General features: G+C 45.5%; 1 protein-coding gene across 15 annotated transcripts in view; it reads right to left on the bottom strand.

Annotated features, from left to right (window-relative positions):
* CUX1 (cut like homeobox 1) overlaps positions 1–23,956 on the bottom strand; it is a 349,872-nt gene that overhangs the window by 265,703 nt on the left and 60,213 nt on the right. For 13 of the 15 annotated variants that reach the window (XM_036408954.2, XM_036408960.2, XM_036408966.2 and 10 more), the window contains exon 2: positions 6,526–6,636. The exons of the other annotated variants lie outside the window; for them this stretch is intronic. In XM_036408954.2, the coding sequence (XP_036264847.1) occupies positions 6,526–6,636 (111 nt within the window). The remainder of the gene's footprint in view (positions 1–6,525; positions 6,637–23,956) is intronic. 15 annotated transcript variants of the gene reach the window in all.

Below are 23,956 nucleotides of genomic sequence, written 5' to 3'. Positions count from 1 at the left end.
TGGAAGATGGAGATGCTCGTATTCCTAGGTGTCCACCGTGTGCCCCTGATCTTCTTAGCTTATAGACCTCCCTCATGTCACTGCCTTCTTAAAGGGCCCATATGCCTAGGCGCATGTCTGTCTGCTCTCCCCTTTAAAAGTCAGATTTATCAAATCAGTGCTACGGGCTTCAATGAATCCATTTGAGTGTCTAATGAGATATAAGAAACATAATGTTGGTGTCTTTTGTGTTCACTGATTTTGGTTCCTATGAGCATGGAAGCAAAAACAAAAGCTGAGTGGTAAACTAGAGAGCCATAGTCGTCAATCTGTTTAAAACAAGGTAAGAGAGTTCAGTAGCTACCCTACATGCAACTGTGTCCCATCGCAGCTAAGACGTCTGAATGCTGTTTTAGAGTTTAAAAAGCTCCTTTAATCCTCCTTAGCTACTTGACTCACGGGGGACCCCAGGTGGGTCCTGCAGAGCAAAGACCCCCCCCGCCCCTAGGCTTCTAACCAAGCTCCAGCCACAGTATCTCAAGGCAGCCTGCACAGGACGTGTCCATTTGAGTCGCGACTTTATTTTTAAGTGACTCTCTTTTTCCAGGCTGAGTCACTCCCTGCAGTGTCTATATAAAGGCTGTAGAGGCAGTGACTAAATGTATTTGGGTCTGGGCCACAACTATATATTACTCCCCCCGTCCTCCCCCAGCCTGCTGACTCCTTTTCTCACAGGGAGTGAAAAAGGAGTTGAAACTTTGCAGCATCTTTCCATCCTTTTGTCTTCCTCACATCGGCAAAAAGGGAGCAGGTGACTTATGTGTGAAGGAACCGTGTTGGGGCATGTGATTTCATATCCATCTCATCAGGGGCAAGATGACTGTGGCTCTCCTAATGAAGACACTCACTGCCCCCATCTGCCAGAGTCCTGAAAGAATCCACTAATCTAGTTCATTTCAATGATGGCACAAGATTGCTTTCCAGGTCATAGCTGAAGGTGACTCCTGATTTTTTACTACAGTTTCCCAAGAATGTAAAACTCAGAAAACACTCTAACTTGAGACAGAAAGGGCAAATTAAGATTCTGGCACTCAGGAAATGAACGCCAGTGAACAGGCAGTTATGTCAGCAGTAAAAAGAACATTCCCTGTCACAGTCATGCTGACCAGACCAGGAGGCGGGGCTGTGAGGCTGCAGCTGGTGTCAGGCCCAGAGCCACCTGCCCTGGTGGGAACAGCGATTGAGGAAGGGGTGGTCAGTCCCAGTGCTGAACCTGTTGACAGCAGAAGCAAGAAATGGTGACATGGAAAGAAGCCATATGCATTGGACAGGACAGACATAGAGAACAGATCTGGAATGTAAGCATAGTAGACCAGGTGTCATGAGGATTAAAACTCCAGAGAAGAGATGTTTAGACAAAAATATATCAGGGGGAAATTGACCAATGAGACCTCTGGAATTGAAGCTCACTTTTAAATCTCACAAAAGAGATGTGGCCCCTTCTACAGGAAATGAACCTTGCAAAGTCAGAGAGAGAGAGACACCTAAGACACATGATAGGGTAGGAGCTGGACACAATGACAGCACAAAAACAAACCCTGAGCATGGATTATAATAAAAATCACTGCATCTCGGGTCTGCGGGTCTCCTCCTCTCACCCTCATAAAGGATGGTCCTGCCCTTACTGAAAAGAATTGTAATAAAACAAAAAGCATCCCTGTGCTCTTTCTGGAAGAAAAGTCCAACACTGAAGACTTCTCTTCTGACAACCAAGCATCTCATTCTAAGAGCAGAGGCCGGTGAGCTGAACTCTTCCCCTGCAAACATCCTGTGTCCTCACCTTAGGGCCTGCACTGCACAGCGCTGTGTTTGCTCCAGCTTCTGGGCCTGTCAGCGGGCAGCACAGCTCCACAGCTAAGAAAAATGACTCTGGGCCCATACTGCCTGGGTTCAAGTCTCAGCTTGGCTGAGCGCAGTAGCTGTGGCAACCTCAAGTCAAACTTTAGTGGGGGGAGGGGGGGGTTCGGGGGCATAAAAATTAACCAAGTGGAAAAGCAAGAAAAAAGCAATTCCTAGGCAGAATCATGAAACTCTAGTGCTGTCCCTTTCATGGTACCCAACAGAAAATAACTCAGTTTCCAGAAGTGAGGAATTGGCCCAGTGCCCTGGGGGTTTCTGGGTAGTGGCACATGCATGCTTCTATGTCGCCACTGATCCAATCTGCAGTCAACTTTATCAATACAGATGCCATTTGGAGCATCAAATCCTGGCTCGCCTGTGCCTCAGATCTCTGATCAAAGCAACAGAAAAGCAGAAGGCAAGAGGGTTGGCCTACACTGCACACAGTTCTAACACCACTAGGCCTTGAGACAGCTACTGCTTCCCCCTCCCCTGCACACACTGCCACCTGGCTGGCCTTGCCCTTCACCAGCCTCAGGCAGGTGCAAAGCTTCATCCAACGCAGAGGTGTCTATGCCTGCTGCCAGCCTGTGGGGCCCCAATCCAACCAGAGGTGGTCCGGTTCCACCACCTTAGTGCCCAGCTTGGAGGCTAAAGCACAGTGGCCTCTGCCCAGAGGTCAGGGCCTTGGCAGTGATCCCTCATACAGCCCCTGCCCTCCTTTCATCCCTCCTAACTGGGGCACGACTAGGAGAGTGAAGGAGGAGTCACACAAGGTGTTTCCAGAGTGGCATTCCGAGACTGCCCATGTGTGCCCAGAGCTGTCTGTAAGACAGTGGTCCAGATGAGTTTCAGAGTCCAAGAGAAACTTTATGGAAATACATGCATTTCTCAGGGGATTGCAAAGGTTAAGAAGCAAGGCTTAACAGGAAGCCCTGTCTACCTACAGTAAGTTACTGAGGTGCTTGTGGTTTAGATCCTTCCCACCATGGATATGTGAGTGTTTCTGGGTGAAGGTCTATATACCGGAGGTTCCAATTACACTATCCTCGCACTGAATACGCGGTGTCAGGATGTTCTCGTGCAAGGTAGGAAGATAAGGTTTGTAAGAAAGGGGACAGGATTTTACCCCCAGGGCCAAGCCGTCTGGCACATGGAAGATGTTCAAAAGGAATCTTGTAAAATGATAAACTGTTATAAAAAACCAGCTTTTGGAACACTTTGGGCTGAAATTACCTGCAAGTTCCTGAACTGGCTTTGAGGAGCAGAAATCAGCTGCATCTCATGCTTTCCAAGGTACTCGTTCTAAGTTAATACTAGTAACAGACACAGACTGGACACCAGGTGCCAGGTCTGTGCAGAGCCTCCACACACACCTATCAATCCTGTGAGCTGGGCCCTGTCATTACACTTTTTATAGATGATGAAACTGAGACTTTGGGAGGTTAAGTAATTTGCCCAATGGCAACAGCCAGTAAGTCACCTGCAAAAATAATATGGAAAGCTACACAACGTGGAAATACTCCACAGTCTTTTATGTTCAGCTCCCAATTATTAATTCAGTAGGAAATGAATGTTTAGTTACAAAATTAAATATGTTTTTCTTTGAAAGGAACTCATTTTTGGAATCAAAGAAATGCATAAAACTTTATTTGCAGAGTCATTGCAACCTCCTTCAAATTAACTACAATTCTGAGGGTAAAAGACATAAGCAATAATATCAACTGATTGTAAAAGATTTTAATCTAATGACATAAAACTGAAACTTAAAGAAAACAAGAATTCTAAACAAAAGATATGCAAGGCTCTGGCCACCCCGGCGCTGCCTCTGTGTCCCTTTGGCTGGTCCCGCGGAGGATTCCAGCCGGCCGGGCTCCGTCTGCCTTTCCCGAAGCCTCCTGCTAGAGCCCACCTGTCCCTCTGGACTCGAGGTTTCCCAGTTGCCCTTGGGCAGGGCCAGCCCAGGAAAATACAAATCCCCTGGCGAGGGACAACCTTACTCACCTCTGCCTTCACCCTGGTGTCTAATCCTGCCTATTGAATTTATTGATATTCAACAAACACTGGGAGGACATTTCCCTCTTACCCAGAACAAAGAGGAATGCCAGCTTTTTCACAGAGAATCAACACACTTAGTGCGACCCCAGCAAGAATACCACTGGCCCTGGTCTGCCTCAGAGGGACCTCGGAACAAGGCCTGGGCCTCACTCAGCTAACCAAGTGAAACATGAGGATCCTGGTAGTCTGTTTCCACATGAAAAGATACCTTTCCTACCAGCAAACCAACAAAGTTCTAAGCAACATTCATTTTTACAGGTCCATCTTCTAGCACGTTCCCTCCATAGTGTGGCAATCTGTTTCCTCCCTTGTTTAATAATCTGTCCAGTGGCAGAATCAGGAGAAGTGACTAACGTCAAAGAGAAGTCGGGATCCTCTAATCTGAAACCCCAAAGCTTCACCCTTCTACACTTGCTGAGATTCGTGCTGCAGCCAGACTCTCCCTACTGCAGGGGAAGCAGACCGAGTGGGTGCCAGCCTCGACCAACTAGCAGAGGCCAGAAACAAGCAGGACGGCAACTTCCATCCTCTTACAGGAGAGTTTCTCGGTCCTTTTCTCCACAGAAAACAATGTTTAAAACTGTGCCCTGAAAAAAAGTGCCCCAAATGGCATTTACCAATCAGGCTGCTTCCTTCCCAAGCCTCTTCTGTGTATTGGGATTAGGAGATAAAATGCAGTTTAAGGTGAGGTTTTTTTCAAGTAACTGGCATGGGACACAACACAAACCATGTGAGCTGGTACCCAGTTCCTGCAAAACAAGGCCCATTTAGACATCAATGGAGGAACCGGGCCCAGTTCAGTACAAGCAACATTTATCAACCGAGTGCAACACTAGGTGGCCGGGTGAAACACGCCCCACCTCGCCGGAACAGGCCCTTGGCAGCTAACAGGAATCTGGGGTCCAGAGGAACACCCAAGAATCCAATTCTCTGCTTCCTCACTGTACTTGTCATATGACAGATTAGGTTTACTTAAGGTTGTCTAACCTTTTTTCTATGGTCACTGCTGGACATATGGTTCCCAAGGGAGGGCAGTAAGGAGAGAGGACAGATGACAGTTGCTTACTGCCAAGAGTGTTGAGAGTGGCTTGAGAGACAGTCATGGCAGAGGTTGGTGGGGGAAACAAAGTCAAGAATGAGAGCTTGGGAAACCCTACTGCAAGAATCTCTAGGAAGACCTACCCTGAAGTAGCCCAAGAGAAAGAGGCAACAGAAGGATCCTATCCTTAGTTCCTTTCTTTGCTCCTATCTTTACTCCGGACAAGATGGAACATGGAGAATAGAGGCTCCCCCGAAACTGCAGAGGGCAGCAACCCCCATGAATTACTCTGATCTGCATTTTTGGTCTGTCAAAATATGGCAGATCCACACAGGGCAGGTGGGATGGAGAGGGTAAATCGTGGGTCTCAAATTAAAAGCCTTTAGGTAGCCAAAACCGGTTTGGCTCAATAGAGCGTCGGCTTGGGGACTGAAAGGTCCCAGGTTCGATTCCGGTCAAGGGCATGTACCTTGGTTGCGGGCATATCCCCAGTAGGGGGTGTGCAAGAGGCAGCTGATCGATGACTCTCTCTCATCGATGTTCCTAACTCTCTATCCCTCTCTTTTCCTCTCTGTACAAAATCAATAAAATATATTAAAAAAATAAAATAAAAAAGCCTTTAGGTAGGTCGACCCCTAGAGCCCTTTCTCTTTCCCCAGAGCTATTATGTTTTCTCCCAACATATTTATTCTGAAAACAGAGGGTTAATTATTTGTTTCCCCAAATGATTCACAATAGCACTCACTTAAATAGCAATCTCCTTGGAACGCTTAAAACAAGACCACTTTTAAAAATTCAATTCACTCACCATTTTACAGGATTTCTGTACATTGTAAATGAGATATATTGTGAAGGTTAAAGGCACCCTCCCAGAAAGCAGCTATTCTTCCAGGCCTGTCCCTGTGACCCCCAAGGAAGAATCTGGAGGCCCGGGAGATGGGGCCAAACTGCTGATCTAACTACTCCAAACACTGTCCTCCGAACACGAACTTACACACACACACACATACACACACACACACACACACAAAGGAGCACATAAAGAGCACATTTCCAGTGCCCTTTAAAGCATATTTCAGGAAACAGAGGCATTTAAAAGGCCTTACCAGACTAAATGTCTGATTTACAAGAAGTATTGGCATATGCATCCTGAGATGTGGGCAGTCCTCAGCTACCCTGCCTGCCCTCCATCATCTACAGCCTCACACTCAGTGATTCTCCATAGACTTGAGGGTAGTGTGGGCATGGAGGGCAGGGACCAGAGGCGGGGGTGGGCTCAAGGGTCTGACCTGGCCACGTATTCTTGAAGACCCAGACGGCAGTGTCTGCCTCTGCAATTAGCTCATCATGCTTTAAATTTGCTCAGACAACCTGTCAATGCCCGCGTTCTTTAGCCCTCATGGAAGCAAGCAGTCTGCTGGTACAGGGCTGAGGGCAATCAAAAGAAGGCAGACTGTCTGACAGAAATTAAATGCTTACAACACATCTTCTGATTATGTAACAGGATAGTGAGACCCCTGCAAAGAGACCTGGCCGGAATGCTGCCTCACCTCTGGAGTGTTCTTCTTGAACTCTCGGCTCTGCTCAATGAGCCGCTTTCTAGACTGCTCGCTTTCATCTTGCCGGTTTGCCAATACTGTTGCGGTGGCATCGAGTTCCCTCTGTCAAGAGAGACAAAAAAAAAGGGGAAAGACAAGATTGTAATTGCAGTTTGTACCAGAGGGGATCATATTTGCATTTGACCAGAACACTGGGGACAGCCCTTGGTGCTCCATGGACTGTCACCTCCTCAACAGAGTGACGCTGGGGGCTGTGGACAGGGAAAGAGACGGTAAAGAGACCCGATCACATGGTTCCCATCCAGCCTCATGCGCTAGTTTGCGAAAACCAAACTCTCTCGGCTTTGATGTGTGTATTGACACCATCTCACAAATTACTGTTTCTGTACTAGTACAAACAGATACTTTTTTTGTCTTTTTGCTAAAACCAGGCCAATTCCAAAGGGCATCCCTCCCTGGAGTCACTCGCTTCTTCTGTTCTTAACAAGTGTTTCTTCTTGTCATGTCTCTGTGCTCCGTCCTTTGGACTCGTTTTGCACTTCTCATTAGGGCATTCAGTTTGGCTATCCTTCAACAGTGTGGATCCGAATCTTTTGTAATGATGCTTCATTGCTTTAATTCAACAAATATTTATTGTGGGGCTTACTACAGGTTAGCCATCATTTAACCTGTTACTTGTTTTCAAAAGGTAAATTCCAAGACTAATGATTTCTGATATCTTATAAACATTCAGAAATGAGGCTTATTTCACTGGTTCTGGAACTCTGAGAAGCACCAGGTATGGGTTCCCTGTAAGAGGACCTGTCAAAGGCTAAGGGCTATGGGCTCTGCTCCACGCAACAAACTGATACTCAAAGCATCAGAGAGGCTGTGCCCTGACCTCAGGAATTCTGGGAGCAGCCACCAAAAGGATCAGTTTCAAACAAGCTTACAGCAGATGGGCCCAGACAGCAGAAGCTCAAGGACACGTTCCCATAGCCTCTGAGAGGCCCATTTTAAAGACACACACTAGCACATTCTGCTTAGGGTTACAGTGGCTGTCCCAAGTGGCTTCTTAATGGTCTGGACTATTCCCCTCAGGAGCAGGTACAACAGAGCAAGGACCCCATCAAAGGCTGAAAGGCAAGTAAAATAAAAATGAAAATCCATCCAGAGCCATCCAGGAAGCAGGTGAGAGTTTCTCCACCTACCTTCCACCCACCTCATGAAGTTCCACCTGCTTTCCTATTTGGTGGGAATACTGAAGTAGTCTGTAAGCCCTGCTGGTGAACACTTCACTCGTACCACTACGGGTGGGCCACTGCCAGACGAGATGACAGAGTGCTGGAACAAACATCCAGTGTGCTGTCGACTTGGAAACTGGACAGTTTAAAGGGGAGGCGGGGACTGGAGGGGGAGAGAATACCACACCACACTCTTCCCTTTAGTGATTCTGGCATTACAGCAAATCTTGGGCAAACAAGTCCAAAAGAATAACGTGGGCTAGAATTCAAGAACAGATGTCAAAGCTACTGCAGCAAAGAGGGAAACACTGCACATTTTGATAGACCACATTTGAAACACATCCCAGTCAAGTGAAGGCAGAAAAAAAGAGCAACCGAAAGCAATGTGGTAACGCAGGGATGGAGATAGAAAAGAGAGAGCAATCGCAGATAAGCAGAAGGCTCTTCAAAAATATAAACAATCTGGTAAGGAGGAGGACTTAGACATCTATATTTAAGCAGCAGCAGCAGAAGTTATAAAGGGAGACTTCAAGAAGGGGGAAAGAAGCCAATATTGAAATATGACAAAAAAAGTAAAGTTGATGTTTCGTTCCAGTCACACACAGATGCAGAAAACTTACAGAAAAACAGAGAGCCCTTGACTGCTTTCAACGAGGACCCTAATTCCAGAGCTGAGGGGGGGGGAGAGGGCACAAAATCAGCAGTGTTTGGTGACTTTTGTGGCCCAAAGCTGGGTGCTGCAGGCTCACTAGAGGGAAGAGCTTGGAGACCGTGGGATTGGGGGTGGGTGCTTTGGAAGAGCACACTATCTATGAGACCCTCTTATCCCCGAGGCTCCCCGCCAGCCTTCTAAGCAGATCCATTACAGAGACAGACAGAAAGGCTGCGCTTGGGACAGGTCACTTGATGAAAGGCAAAACCACCTTTACCACAGGGCTGAGGGCCGGCGAGCCTGAGGAGACCTGCTGTTGGCAGTTGGGAGACCCCGGGGGGCCTGCCACACTCCCTTCCCCACCCGTGCAGACATATGCAGGTCCACGTGAGAAACCAAAGGGGGGTCTCCTGATACAATATCGTGCTGCCACCCACCACCAGGAAAACAGATTGGCACAGCGAGGAGAAAAGACTGAACGTTCAGAGATTGCGGGGTGGTGGTGGTGGGGCGAACGGCTGTCACCTCCCCAAGTATGGTTGGTCAGATTTCAGCCTCGCAATCTTTACGATCTTTGATTGAATAAAATAAAACCACTGAACCTTTCTAAAGGACACCAAGGCTGTCCCAGGCTGCGGGGACAACACAAAGGGAGGAGAAAGTTACTAAACATAAGCCAAATACTGTTTTATTATCTACCCAGCCTGCCTACACTCCAAGTGTCAAATGTAATGACACATTAACAAGGGAATTTAATGTGTTGGGGGGGGGGCAAAATACAGAACCCTTAGCCCCTGAGTCACTGGTCACAAGTGAGATCGAATGTAGAGTCCTCACAGCATTAAAAACTTGCGAGGAGAAAAATCCAAAAAACGGAAAACCAACCTAAATACCCAACAATAGCAGACTGGCATATCTACTCAGGGTTATTCTGCAATGGTTAAACAAGAAAAAAAATACAGTCCTACATGCACTATACAAGATGGAGTGATCTTTAAGATATATTTAAGTGAAAAGAGCAATGTGCAAAACTAATGCTAACACTATTTAAGAGAGTTTCTATACATATGCCTACCTAAGTTTCAACTATCTCTAGAAAGGTTCAGGAGACAACTGTAATTGTCCTTGGCTTTGAGGAGCCACCAGGAGGAGGGACTTGCTATTCAATATATGTCTTTTGGCTATTTTGCCATGTGCATGGATTACCTAATAGGAAAAACTGCAGTGTATCTTAATCTTTTAAAGTACTACTAATGTGAAAATATACACATATGATAATAGAAACATATTTTACATAATGCACCCCATATATGAGTTCATGGTCTGCGGGTCCACCTGCCTAGGGTTGGCAATGGCCTCCTGACTCACTCTGGTGATGCAGAAAGTAAGGCAAGCACATCCTCTGTCAAAACAACAGCTGTTTCTTGCCCAACGCACTGCACACTGGCCAGTCCCAGGGCTTATGAATGAGGAGGAGGTGGCCAGACTTCCCAGAGGAAGGACAGACAAGGTTGTCCCCTCAGAACTATTTCGAACTCTCCTCCTGCTGGAAACACTGACAGCCCCAGACCTGAGGCGATGAGGAGCTGGCAGGGCTGGGAACAAACCCACCGGCTCTGAACACAGAGGCCCTTCCAACTAGGCTGAAAGAGCTGGAGGAAGTCCTGGGAAAGTGTCTTGCAAGGATGGCACCTGGAGAAGCTGTGGGATTTTCTTTCTAAGTGACCAAGAGATGGCTAATGTCAGGCGGCGACAAAGTCCAGGGAAAGACCTTTGGCTGCGGGACCAAGGGTTCAGTGCATCTGACTCTCTGAAACGAGGGTACTGCTGAAGAGCTGTGGATGGCTGCAATCATTTTTTCCTCTGGATTATAACTTCTGGCACGCTTTTTCTCCATTTCTGACTGATCCTAAAAGGACCAAGCTCCTAACATTTTAAGTTTCTTTCTGCCTGAACCCCAGCCTCTCAGCCAAGGATTAAAGATTTACTAAACATAAACAATAAACAGCAACCACAAACCTGTCTAAAAGAAACTGTGGGGAAAATATTTCCCAAATAAAACAAGTCTCACTTTTGTGAGACTCTCTTCTTAGGCCCCAGGCCAGCCCTGTGGAGGAGGCCCTTGTCCCTGAGCACCCTGGCCTGACAGAGAAATCACCGGGCCAGCTGCATCAGCAATGCAAGTATTGTCTTTTTATGGTCGCTAATTTTAAACCAAAAAGTTCATCTGGTGTTTCTTTAGTGTCTACCTGCTAAACTAATCAAACAACAATCCCATGTAAGAATTTTAAATGGCTTTATTAGTGAAAACAAAGAATACTTGTGCAAAAAGGAAAATACCAACCGCAGTGTCTGTGTTTCTGCACCAGGTAGTCCTCATGACATTTTCTATTTTATTTCCAGCAACAGAATCATTAGGACAAATGAGAGCTGCTCTGACTAGAAAGGAGTGAAGGGCCCAAGCCCACCTAACATCAGCCGCCTTCTTGTCATACCCATCCCAGCCCCCTACACTGAATATCTCATAACCCTCAGGCAGTGGCCTCAGAGAATCCTGGCTTGAAATCCAGGCTCCATCTCTGTTGTAACCTGTGTAGTTTTGGTCAAATAACATTGCCTCTCTGGAGATAATTACGACAATGCATGTCAAGTGCTCCATCAAGGTAACTTTTACTGTACTATCAGAGCCATGCACTTGATTTAGGCCTCAATTCATTCTGCCACCAGCACCCCCAATTAGGCTGGAGGCACCTGGGCTGCACAGATGAATTGGAACCTGACCCTGAACTGACCTCCAGGTACCCACAGTCCAGCCGAAGAAACTAGGCAGGCAAGGAAGAGTGACAAGAGAAAGGGACCAGGCTGGTGGAACGAAAGCAGAAGTAGAGGTAGAAAAGGAAGAACATACTGCCAGCAAGAAAGCTCTTAAAGTTTTTGTGAAAGATGTCTATCTTGCCTTGGACCTGTGGGTAAGACTGGCTCACCCTCCTCCTCCTCCTCTCTATGTGGGCTCATTGAGTACACGGCACAATACCTGGGGAGTAGGTGCTGTTTTAGGCCCAGATCAGGATTCAGAAGAACCAGGAACCTGTTCAGGTCCCCCCAGGGTATGGGTGGGAATGGGGTAGGAGCACATGACAGGAAAGTGCCATCAGTAAGCAGAGGCCAGCCTTGCTTGGGCATGGAAGTAGTGACAGGGACTGCTAGGAGGCAGGCTAATATTAGAAATGTAAAAGCCACTCCCCAGACATGTCCCCAAACAGTGATCAGGACAGCCACTGTGAGTACACAGATCTACATGCATAAGTAATGTGCTTACACACAGGCTCTCTCTGGAAGACTCCACAAATAAAAGATGCTCTGCCATTCCCTATCCTACGGAGGAAAATGAACAGGTGGGGGCCTGGGACGAGGTGCTTTCACGGTTTATCTATTTGTACATTTTTAATTTTGAGCATGAAATGTAATGACTACTCCTACAAAGTAAATATTTATATATTAAAATATCTTTTTCCTCTATAACAAGACAACATGGGTTGTGAAGGGCTGATAAGGACCTATGAATGCCTCATTCCCAGAAAGGTCCTCCTACATGGTACTACAGGAAGGACAGTGTTCTGTTCATGGGTATGTGACAATGATCTCTATTTAAAGGAGAACCTGCAGAATTCCCAAAGTCAATGTTCATGCTTTCACTTACTTTAAAGAGAACCAAATCTGACCACATATTTCCCAAGGGTTTTTTTCCCCCCCAGACACTTAATCCTTCCCACTTTTCCACTCACACACTGTGATTCAGGACCAGGTAATGCAAAACTCTGAATTATGGCTACCATGTTGTCATGTGATGGCAGTCACGTGAGCCAGCAGTGAGCATTTCCACTCAGGAAGCTGTAGTTTCCACAGAATTAGACGGATCTCCAACAGGGACCATAGTGGACAAATGGCAAAGATGGAACAGATGGAACAGAGGGAGAGACCCACCCGCCCCGCCCTGAACTGTGAGCTTCCTACCCTCCCTGCATGCAGCCCAGGAGAATCTCAACAGAAGGCAAGGAGGGGAACAAGCAAACTGAATGGAGGAAAACAGCACTGACTAAAGGCAGGAGGTACTGGAGTAGGTTCAGGGAGCTTCAGGGAGTTCAGTCTGATGCAAGATTAAGGCATTCTTCATTCCCTTTCGGGCATACATTACCACACAACTGTAAAGGTGACCGGATATACACATATACCCTGCAAGAAAGGGCACATGCCATGACATAGCCCAAATCTGAGCTCGTCATTCTTACTCAGAACTGTTTGGTGGCTTCCCAGAGGGCTTGGGGTGAGACCACTGAGGGCCCCCAGGCTCCTACACGGGTACATTGGTCTCCTCTAGTGTCCGCAGAAGGCTGGGCCTACTCCTTTCCCTCAGACCCTCAGCACAGGCTGTTTCCTCTGCCTGAAAGCCTTTCCTTTCTCTCTTCAGTGAAACTGCCTGATCTCCACTCAAAATACCCCTTTCCTATCCCTTCATCCTCTACCCTGCCCAGAAGAGATTGGGAGGTATGTGCCCCATTCCCTGAACTGTGTCTCTGGCAGAAAGCCTAGTTTGCAATTCTGCCTTTGTGTGGGTAGGTGCCTGGTTAACGTCCAGCCAGTGGGTTATAAGCTCTGGCAAGGACTGTGTGTTGCTCACTACGGGATTCTCAGCACTTGATGTGCAGCTGGGGCACATCACAGGTGGGTAGTCAAAATTTGATAAATGAAAGAATAAGCTTTAAAAAAAAAAAAAAAAGGCAAAATAAAGTAAACGCTATAACACCAGTCCCAAGAAAAAGTGCTAAAGGGCTCAAAGGAGGAGAGATTGCTTCTCCTTGGGAGAAAATTAGAAGCAGCTTCATGAAAATAATAGCACCTCGAAGAAGAGCCTGCAGGCTGGCAGGGATATACTCTGGCAGAGGCACCAATATCCATTATAAGGAGAGGGGAGACACATTTAAGAACTCTGAAGGCTGGCAAGGCTTCCAGTAGGAAGGAGAGATGGCTGCGCAGAATAAAAATAAAAACGGGGGGCGGGGGAGAGGGGGCACTAACCCAAGCACTGAAGTCCTGAATGGCAGAGAATAGTCTGGAACAGTTCAGGGGGCTCTGGGGGGCTGAGGAGGAAGAGAAAAGGCTGGCAGAACTGGCTCTTGAAGGCAAGAATGGCTGAGGAAGAGGGAAGGAGAACCTGGAGGAGACCCACACCCCCCTCTCACTCATCCTCAAAGGATCCTGGGTAAAGCTGTAGAATGGTACTTTTATAAGAATTAGAAGTCTATGGCTAAGAGGGGCTCCTCCCTGCTTAGGAGCCCTTGGAAGTGGTATCCGATTGGAGATCAGTTTAATGGAGAGAGAAAGGAAAGGTTTTGAGGCAGAGGAAACAGCCTGTGCTGAGGGTCTGAAGGAAAGACGTAGGCCCAGCCTTCTGTGGACACTAGCGGAGAAATAGCCGGGCAAACTCTCTAAGCAGCCTCAGAAGTAACTTTCATCACAGCTCTACTGTAAGAATTGGGGGAAGAGACACAGGAATAGGAAAAGTCCATTTCAACTGGGCTTTTAGGAAAACAGGGAGCAGCAGAGCATACATGAGGTTCGCTGTTGAAGTTGTTCCCCTGTTAGATGGGGCACTTCTGCTTCATATCTGTGCCCCCAATCGCAGATACCAATAGGGGAAATTCAGGAAAGAGTGCTTTTCCCAGAGCGGGGAAAATGAGGCTCTTGCGGTGCCGGCACAGAGCCCAACACACAGTAGGTGTTCAGTAAATGCTGGCTTAACTGGGTGGACAAGAAGTGACCTCTCTGGGATAATCACTCCCTGTGGTTCTCTGACTCAGGGAACAAAAACATGGGTGTGTGCCGGAACCGGTTTGGCTCAGTGGATAGAGTGTCGGCCTATGGACTGAAAGGTTTCCAGGTTCGATTTCAGTCAAGGGCATGTACCTTAGTTGCAGGCACACCCTCAGTAGGGGGTGTGCAAGAGGCAGCTGATCGATGATTCTCTCTCATCGATGTTTCTAACTCTCTATCCCTCTCTCTTCCTCTCTGTAAAAAATCAATAAAATATATTAAAAAACAAAAACAAAAAACATGGGTGTGTGAGCAAGAGACTACCTAGAGTTCAAGTTTCTAGTTGTCCAGGGGTTTAATCAGAAACACTGTGTTTCAGCCTTGCTGAAATCTGTACAACACAACCAGCCATCTTCCCCTATCTTGGCAATTAGAGTGAAATGATAGGAACGCAACCACGTAACCTCCTGGCCAGATCTCACAGGGCACAGAGCATAGTGGCTATATGTCTAGCATGAAGGTGGGTCCTGTTCCCTAGGAGCCCAGAGAAAGGAGAGAATGTTTGGGTCCAGGAATTGGGGGAGGGGGGGTTTTGAAAGGCTACAGGACAGTGTAGAGGGAGACCCGTGTACATATGGACTCTCACTACCTGTCAGCTCTGTAATCAGTACAGCAGCCTAACCTACAATGGGGACACAGATACATGACTCCTAGAGCTGTTATGAAGATCAGATAAGATCAAATGCTGGTGCTATGAGTGATGATGTTAGTTTCGTTTTCCTCTTGCTATTCAACCTGGCCTCACCTCCAATAAAGATTATTTTCTCATACCCATTTAACTCTTAAACCAGTGTGAGTCTAATATGCACTCAGTATTTTGTGATGCTGAAGGATGACTTGATATTAATATCCAATCTAGAAAATTCAAATGAAATAATTACTCCAACATACACTTGCTCCCTGTTGGCCTTTCCAGCTAAAGGCTGCATCACTGGATGATGGTGCAGATAGAAAGGTACGGAGGTGGGGGCAGGTTTCTCAGTATATATTTTTAAATATATATATTTTATTGATTTTGTACAGAGAGGAAGGGAGAGAGAAAGAGAGCTAGAAACGTCGATGAGAGAGAAACATCCACCAGCTGCCTCTTGCACACCCCTTACCGGGGAAGTGCCCGCAACCAAGGTACATGCCCCTGACCAGAATCGAACCTGGGACCTTTCAGTCTGCAGACCGACGCTCTACCACTGAGCCAAACAGGTTTCGGCTCTCAGTATATTTTTTAATACAATCTTGATTTTGGATCAAGTGAAGGCATGCTCAGAAAATAAAACTGAATAAAAATAAACTGGCCTAACAAAAGCTAGAGCACTAAGTTTTCATACAGCCTTTTTGTGAATTCCTCAGTATTAAAGAAATTTCAAGATTTTTGTTTTTGACTGATTTTCATCACACAGAAAACCCAATATGCAAAGACAAAAAATGCCAGATGTATCCAACAAGCACTGCACTACACATAGTACTTGCCAGACTCTCATTTCAACAGGGAGATGTGAGAGACGTGTCTGGGTGATGCATAATGGAGTATTGGGGGATAGAGACCGGTGTCACTGAGAGTAGGCACACACAGCCCAGGAAGAGGAAGAGGCGTCTTTTAACCCTATTGAAAGAATTCTACTTCACATATTAATTGGACCATATGAAATTGTTGACATCTGCCCAGTTCTGAGCTACAAAAATGTCTGCTCCCTAAGAAGCATTCTTTACTGCTCTGCCTGGATCACAAAACAAAACTAAATCTGCCTGCCAGCCACAGCCTTTCAGACACTGCACGGCTCCAAATGGCAGGAGTGCCTCGCCCCTCTCTGATCTTGTACTTCTCCCAGGAGCCCAAAAGGTTCTTCTTCCTCTGATGAGCCCCCACCGTGCCATCTGGGTTGGTCTTTGCTGTCTGTCTATCCTCATTTGCCGGGGCTCTCTAGCTCTTTCTTCTGTCTTGCTCCTGGGTTGAAGTGTGAGCCTGTTGTCTTTTGCTTCTATTGTGTGCGACCCCCCCCCCCCCCCCCCCGGGCAAGCCTCCACTCTCCCCTGCAGGACCCACACTGGGGACCACGGAGAAGCTGCCGAGGTCTGACCCGCTGGTACTAATACCATTTCCCCGAAAATAAGACAGTGTCTTATATTAATTTTTGCTCCCAAAGATGCACTAGGCCTTATTTTCAGGGGATGTCTTATTTTTCCATGAAGAAGAATACGGTACACATTTATTGTTAAATGAAAATAAAGGAAATTTATTACCTGTATACGGTATGGTAGTATGGTAGTTGTCAACACAAACCAGACAAACTGTGAATCCTACAGTATCAAGAATTTACTCATTTATTCAATGACAATCATGTCATTATCTTCTGGAACATCATCATAACAATCCAATTCCTGAATTTCCTTGTGAATTTCTTGTGACTCCATTTCTTTCAGAATCAGTGGACCAAATCTCTCATGCTTAGCAATAGCATTCTGAGACAGAGCCTAGGAGGGATGGGGGGGGGGCTTATTTTTTTGGAGGAATGCCTTATATTTCACTCAGAAGAAACCTGTAAGTAGGTCTTATTTTCGGAGGATGTCTTATTTTCGGGGAAACACGGTAATCCTATGGGTCTCAGGATGAACTTAGAAGAAAAGTGGCCCATGTCACTTTTTTGCTAGTCCCATGTCACAAATGAGGAAACAAAGGTTGGGCACATACATGACTTATCTGCTAACAAATGCCCAGGGAATAATAATAGGTCCCTTGACTCCATGGTGCTTTTCATTCATATATACGTTTTTTGACTTGAGAGAAGAAGTAAGAGAGAGATAGAAACATCAATGATGAGAATCATTGATTGGCTGCCTCCTACATGTCCCCTACTGGGGATCGAGCCAGAAACCCTGGCAGGTGCCCTTGACTGGGAATCAAATCTGGGAACCTTCAGTCTGCAGGCTAATGCTCTATCCACTGAGCCAAACCAGCTAGGACTGTTTATCATTCTTCTTTATACTTAGTATACATTATGAGACAAATCTTAAAACAAAATGAGATCTTGTTAAAATTTTTACATGTTCATGAAGGTTGATGCTAGGTGGGCAGTGGTCTATGACTTAAACATTCATTCTCTTGCCTCGCTCAATGGAACTGCTCCACTGCCCTGGCTGCAGGACAGGAGATGGATGCCAGAGAGAACAGATACCAGGTGTACCGATTAATAGTGCAGATTTTATCATCAAAGAAAACACAATAATTTCAAGAAAAACACCAAAAGTGCTTTATTCAAAGTAATATCCATCACTAGCTACACATTTCCTCCATCTTTCAGGTAATTTGGGATACCATCCCAATAGAACTTTTCTTGTTTTGAGGCAAACCATTCAGAGACCTAATTTCCCACTTTGTATGTTCTGAAGTGCTGCTCAGAAAGTGCATGTGCCATAGATTGGAACACGTGGCAATCTGAAGGAGCAGGGTCTGGTGAATACAGCAGGTGGGTTAATACTACCCAGGCAAGAACATTTAACGTGTCTTTAACTGGTTTTGAAGTGTGTGATGGTGTGTCATCCTGAAGTAAAATTACTTTGCCATGTCTTCTGGCACATTCTGGTCGCTTCATCATCAAAGCGTGGTTCAAATTGATTATTTGTTGTCGGTAGCGATCAGTATTAACTGTTTCACCTGGCTTTAGAAGCTCATAATACACTACACCTTCCTGATCCCACCAAAAACAGCATTGTCTTCTTTCTGAAGCGATTTGGTCTTGCAGTCGATGATGATTGTTGACCTGGATCAACCCATGATTTTGTGTCTTTGGGATTCTCAAAATAAATTCACTTTTCATTGCCAGTCACAATTTGATGCAAAAAAGACTTTCTTTTGTACCATTGAAGCAACTTTTTACTGATGACTTTGGTTTTCCATTTGTCTTTCGTCCAGTTGATGTGGCACCCATTTTCCTTCCTTAAAATCTTTCCCATTGTTTGTAAACCATTAGAAATTGTTTGCTGAGCAATGTTTAATCTTTCTGTAAGTTGTTTTTGAGTTTGATACGTATCTTCGCCCAATAATGCGTGTAACTGTTAGTCTTTAAGCTTTTTCAGTTGACCTGGATGTTCTTTGTCTTTCACATCAAAATCATCACTTTTAAAGCGTTTAATAAAACCAGTGTTCACAGCTACTTGAGATGAAGCATGTTCACCATAAGCTTCCCGAAGTATTCAGCAGCACTTTTCTTCAAAATAATGAATTGAAACTTTACGCAAATGCTCTTTTTTTGGCATGAGATTCGACATTTTTAAGCATAAAAATATCTATGAAAATTTGACACATGAAGCTTTGAAGCTTTTGTCAATACAACAAAATAGCATAGATATCGAATCACATATATATCAACATATGTGTAACTCCATCTATTGAAAAAAATCTGCATTGTTAACTGGTACACCTAACCCCTACAAATGCATTCGGAATGGGGAAAGAGAGAGACTCGAGAGATCTTCAGTGGGCTTGGGCTGACCTGTCAGCCAATTAACTGGAACTGGGGACCAATTAATTAAATGAGCGGAATGAATGAAAATTGCATTATTCAAGATGGTAGCCACCAGCCACATATGTTATGTAAATTTAAATTCAGTTTCTCCTTTGCAGTACCCACATTTTGAGGGCTAGCGACAACTGTATTTGATGGAGCAGATATAGACCAATCCATCAACATAGGAAGTTCTACTGGACAGTGCTGATCTACATAGACTCTCTAGGTTCGGAAGGTGGCATTAACTGCTACAAAGCAGACACTGCTGCCCCATTTCACAAACTGAGGGAGATGACGAGTTCCTAATCAGCTCCGCCCAAAAAACACTCCATGAAGGAGCACAGCCAGGACTCCAATCCAGGTCTGGATAACCAGCACTGTGGAAGCAGAGGCTCTTTGCAGTAAACCACTCCGACGCCTCTTTTCCTCACTCTAGTTTAACACACTTGACTTTCCTCAGGAAACTGGAGGCTAAAAATGAGGCAGGGAGTAGGGGGAGATGCTCGGGGTGAGGATGGGGGTACAAAAAGAAGCGTTTTAATGACAACACAACTATGCCACTGCCAAGAGGGATAACTCTGATCTCATCTACACTTGTAAATGTTTTCCTCCTAAAGTATTTGTTTCAGAAATAAGCCTTTAATTTGAATACTTTTGTAGCCAAAATTTCTGTCAGTTGAAAATATTTGTTTCTATTGTTTGGCAGGAATCAATTTGTCAGGGCACCAGCCACGCTGGCAAAGGTTCCCTTCCACTTCTCTGGGAAAATGCTTGGCGGCAAAACTATCCACCACCCAGCAGCTCCCTCGCTCTGCTTGGGCTATCCCAGCCACAAACATCTGCCAACACAGCCAAGGCTGCAAATCAGGCCAACCAACAGTGCCTGCGGTGGTGTTATTAGGAATATAGGACGGGGCTTGGTGGGCAATCTACTGAGTGAGTTTTTTCAGGATCAGAGTATATTTTATTAATTGTTTTGTAAGTAGTAGACTTGTGACACAGTATTAGGTGATTTTTCAGACAGCCCTATCTCTTCTGGTATTAGTGAAGTCTAGAAAGCAGACAGCAGAAGTTTGGGAAGACCCAGCTCCATCCTGGCTACAGGAATTTGGACAAGTCACCAAGACGCCCTGAGTCTTGATTTTCTCATTTATAAAATATATCACTTGCCCTGGCTCACAGGGTTCTTGGAAAACTGCATGACATAAAGAATAAGAAAAGTTCTTATAAATTAAAAAAAAAAAAAAAAAAAAAAGTTCCACAGGAATAGTTCTTTTCTTCTGCAAAGATAAGGTATCCTCCAGTTTCCTCACTTAGCTCCCTTTTTGTATACTCTGAGGGTTGGGGCACTTAAGAGACAGATCACGAAAGTTAAAAGCTATCACAGTTATAGGTGAAGTGCTAATAACTTCATTTTGAAACTGTCAGGTTTCGTGTGTGTGTTTTTTTTAAAAATCACAGCTGTGGCTTGCACTAGAACTCTACCTGTAGCTGCATTTCCTTCTCACATTTTAATTAGCAAATAAAAACTCCCAAAAGCTCTCCAAATGTTTTATACTGAAATTTGTAAGTAAAAGTCAAAATATGCTGAGTAGGTGCTGGGAAAAAAGTCAAGCCAGTAACAGCCATCTATCAACAACAATGAGCAGGTTTATTTGAGTTTATGTCAGGCCAAGAGACTCCATCTCTGAGCCAGGTTTGATTTTATTTTTGCAATTCATTTTCAGGGTTTTGGGTGTTCAGCGAGCATGGTTTATAACATCCTGCCATTGCTGAGCGCTGCTGCCAGCCAGATGGCCCAGCAGAATGACGCTCATATGGCAGGGAATGTGAATGCCGCCTGTGATTCCTTCACTCTCTCCTGGCACCAGAGCTGCTGGCCGCTATCAGGAAACCTGGGTGCTGGTTGCCAACAGGTGACACTACATGAGGGCTCCTGGTGCCAAGAACAGAAATGTGATTTTAAAGGACCCACTTAAATCCTCAAAAGAGTTTCACCTTTAGCTATACTAGATGTGAGGAACACCAGGGAGGAAAAGGAATTGCTTCGTGAGCTGCCCTGGAAAGTGCTGCTACCAACCTGCCACGCTGGGCACTGGAATGGTGACTCCGGTTGATAGCTGCACTCCACCTTGTCCAGGGGGTTTTCTGAAACATCGCTGGAGGGGCTCTTTAACTCAGACTTTATAAAGGCAGCTGAAGAGCTACTGCTATCTAAACTCACACTAACGGTGAGAACACAAATGACAATAACAACAAACTGCTACCAACTATATAATGGGGTTCGGCTATTCATTTGCATACAGCGCCCTCAGCCAGTATAGCTCCCAACACCCTCCAAGCTCTCTCCCGGTACAGACAGCCCCCATTCATCCGAATCTTGATTCCATGGTGTCTCTGGAACCCCACAGGAGAAGGCATGGAAGTGAGGCAGAAAATTAATGATAACTAGAAAGCATTCTTAATCTCTCCGTGTCTGCTCCAAGTTCAGGTTTGTCTCACCTGTTTTTCCCTAACGCTACATGTTATTTCTTAAATATATAGATATCAACGAGATTTTTCTCTATCAAACTCAGCAAAATGGTGTCACTTGTCTTGGCCCAGGAATGACATTTCTCTATACCCTCCGTTTTGGTACTTCCATGTTTGTCCTCTTGTGACTTCTTGAGAGGTAGGGGAGAGGAGAGAATTCTAATCTGGTTTGGGAAAAAGGCAGCTCCCAGTAGAGTGTGATCTACAAAGAGGCACCTCCTACCCACCCCATCACCCTCTAAGCAATACCAGCCAGGGGCCTAGGCCTCAGGACACTGCCCCCGGGGCATCAGGAAGCAATGCTGGCCAAGCGGGTTGGTTCCAATGGCCGGCTATTTCTCTGCCCATGTCGTTCCATCGCAGGCAGGAAGCCACAGGCAGTTTGTACAAGCAGCAGCACTGTCTTCTATGCCAGCGAATATTTGATTCTGTCAAGCTAATGTAAATATAAAGAAACTATTGCCATAGATCTGAAATGATAATCAAGATCTTCAATCATAAAAAACAATCAATTATGTCTAGTAAAAAAAAAAAGCACAGCAATATATTTATTTCATCAAGATTTTCAACAAAAGCTGAGACAAAAAAATGATTCACTAGTTTTCTCCTAGCTATATCCCTATCTTTAAGTGTCTGCTCAATGGATATTACTGGATTTCTATACATTTGTATTATACTAAATAAACTGCAAGAGCAAAGGTTCAGCTGCAGTGGGAACACTTACATTATAGAGGCCCAATGGGATCGTGAAGAATTCACTTGCATCCCAAAGACTCTCATAAGAAAAGCTATGGCCTACGTTTGGCACCTATGTGATCTACGGCCAACGGATACCCAAGGCTTCACTCCAGGGGGACAGCTATGAAGCCCAAATGCTCCTCTACCACTCAGTCCTGGGTCAACTTACTGTCCACTCATCAGAGTGACCCTCCTCCTGGGCTTATTATGGGAGCAGCTCCAGACATAAAAGGGCCAACAAAGTGCACTGGTGCTCAAAAAGCTTATAACTTGGTAAAATAATTGGACGACTGTAAGGCAAGATGCTACAGGAGAGATACTCCTAGTAATATTACTGGGAGTTGAAAGGAAGAGAGATGACTTTCTGTTGTGAGGTCAAGAAAGACTTCCTAGGAAAGGTAGGAAGAGATGGCCTTAAAGGTGAAATTTCATGTGGGGGAAGGAGAGTTCTAGGAGGCGAATTAGCAGAGATAATACAACAACTGCAGCTAGTTTACTGACTCCTGCTTTACAACGTTTGTCATTAATTGCCATAATGATGTTAATGTGTCCACCAATGAGCGAGGACATGGGTTCAGAGGTAAAGCCAACCTGACCGTATCACACATTTATGAAGTGAGATTTAGAAGGCTATTTTCTGCACCTAAATCTGCTCCCTCCACTACAGAAGAATGCTCTCAAAAGGTGCAAAGGCTTGACGTGGGGACAGTGGGCTGCAGGGGCACAGGGAGAAAGAACTTGAGGGTTCCTTTCTCTTCTAAGCTTCTGTGATTATATCTCAGCTGTGGAACAGGTGAAGTTGTTGGTCTTCTTATCCTCCAGCTCTTTTTCTGTATCCCCTCTCTCTTTCCTCCTCACCAGGGTAGAGGCGGTCCCATCAGGTTGCTGGTGCCAGCTCTGCTTTGAAAAAAGGCAAGACTGTGGGGTCTCCAATGCCAAAGTTACTTATACTATTTGTTGGGTGGTAGATCTAGTCAAAGCTTTGAAGGTGCAGGTGACTGTGTTGAATCAATGTGTTGTTGACTCTCCAGGCTACTGGATCACTGACGGTCTTTAGAAAGACCATTCTGGCAGCCACAGGAAGAATTAATAAGAGGGAGGAGAGGCTAAGAGTAGGCCATGCAATTCAGCATTTCAGCAAAGAAGCCACAGGACAAGGAAAAGAGGTCCAGCATTAACAACCTGACAAGAAGGTAACCACTCAGTAAAATCTGCAATGAGAACAAGGAAAAGGAAAGGAGAGAAACAAGACTTGTCTCGGAAAGAATCTTGAATCCACTTCAGTGAGTAAATGCAGGAAGCAGCCACATGAAGAGAAAATAGGATCCACTAAAATGGAATTATAAGCCTGGCACTGAAAACGGCGGGACTTTCTCCATCCCAGCTGTTGCCAGCTTTTGCTTGAACCCCTCCTGCTTTAAATGCTTGCAGGGGTCCCAGACCAATCAGCATTGGACCTGTCAAATCTGACTGCTGGAATAAATATGGGAAGGCCAAGTGGCAGCCATAACATGGAATTTCCTTGTTTTTATTATGTTAAGGCTCTTAAAGAGTAACTTTAACATTGGGGAAAACTTTTCAAATATGTACTACTTGAAACTTAGATCCAGTTACCTCTCACATGTTTTCAATCATTCCGCTTGCCAATTTTACTAGTTATCAAAAGACATTTGTGGTTGAAAGCAAGGAATGGGCTTTTCCCTCCCAGTACATCTGCCCAGTGACCTCACCCTGCTGGATCCCTAAACTGGCCACTGGCTGCCAGAACGGCCTGATGGGGCAGATCCCCCAGGGTGTGCTACTGGATCTCACAGCTGTTTATTTCATAGCACTGGCACTACAGTGATACCTGGGTACAAATTTGGGGGGGGGCGTGGGGGAAGATTCCTGATAAAATCCAGCTA

Source organism: Pipistrellus kuhlii, unplaced genomic scaffold (genome assembly GCF_014108245.1).
Source record: "Pipistrellus kuhlii isolate mPipKuh1 unplaced genomic scaffold, mPipKuh1.p scaffold_m20_p_4, whole genome shotgun sequence".
Lineage (NCBI taxonomy): Eukaryota > Metazoa > Chordata > Mammalia > Chiroptera > Vespertilionidae > Pipistrellus > Pipistrellus kuhlii.
Note: the sequence above shows the minus strand (reverse complement) of the source record. Positions and strands in the feature narration are given on the sequence as shown.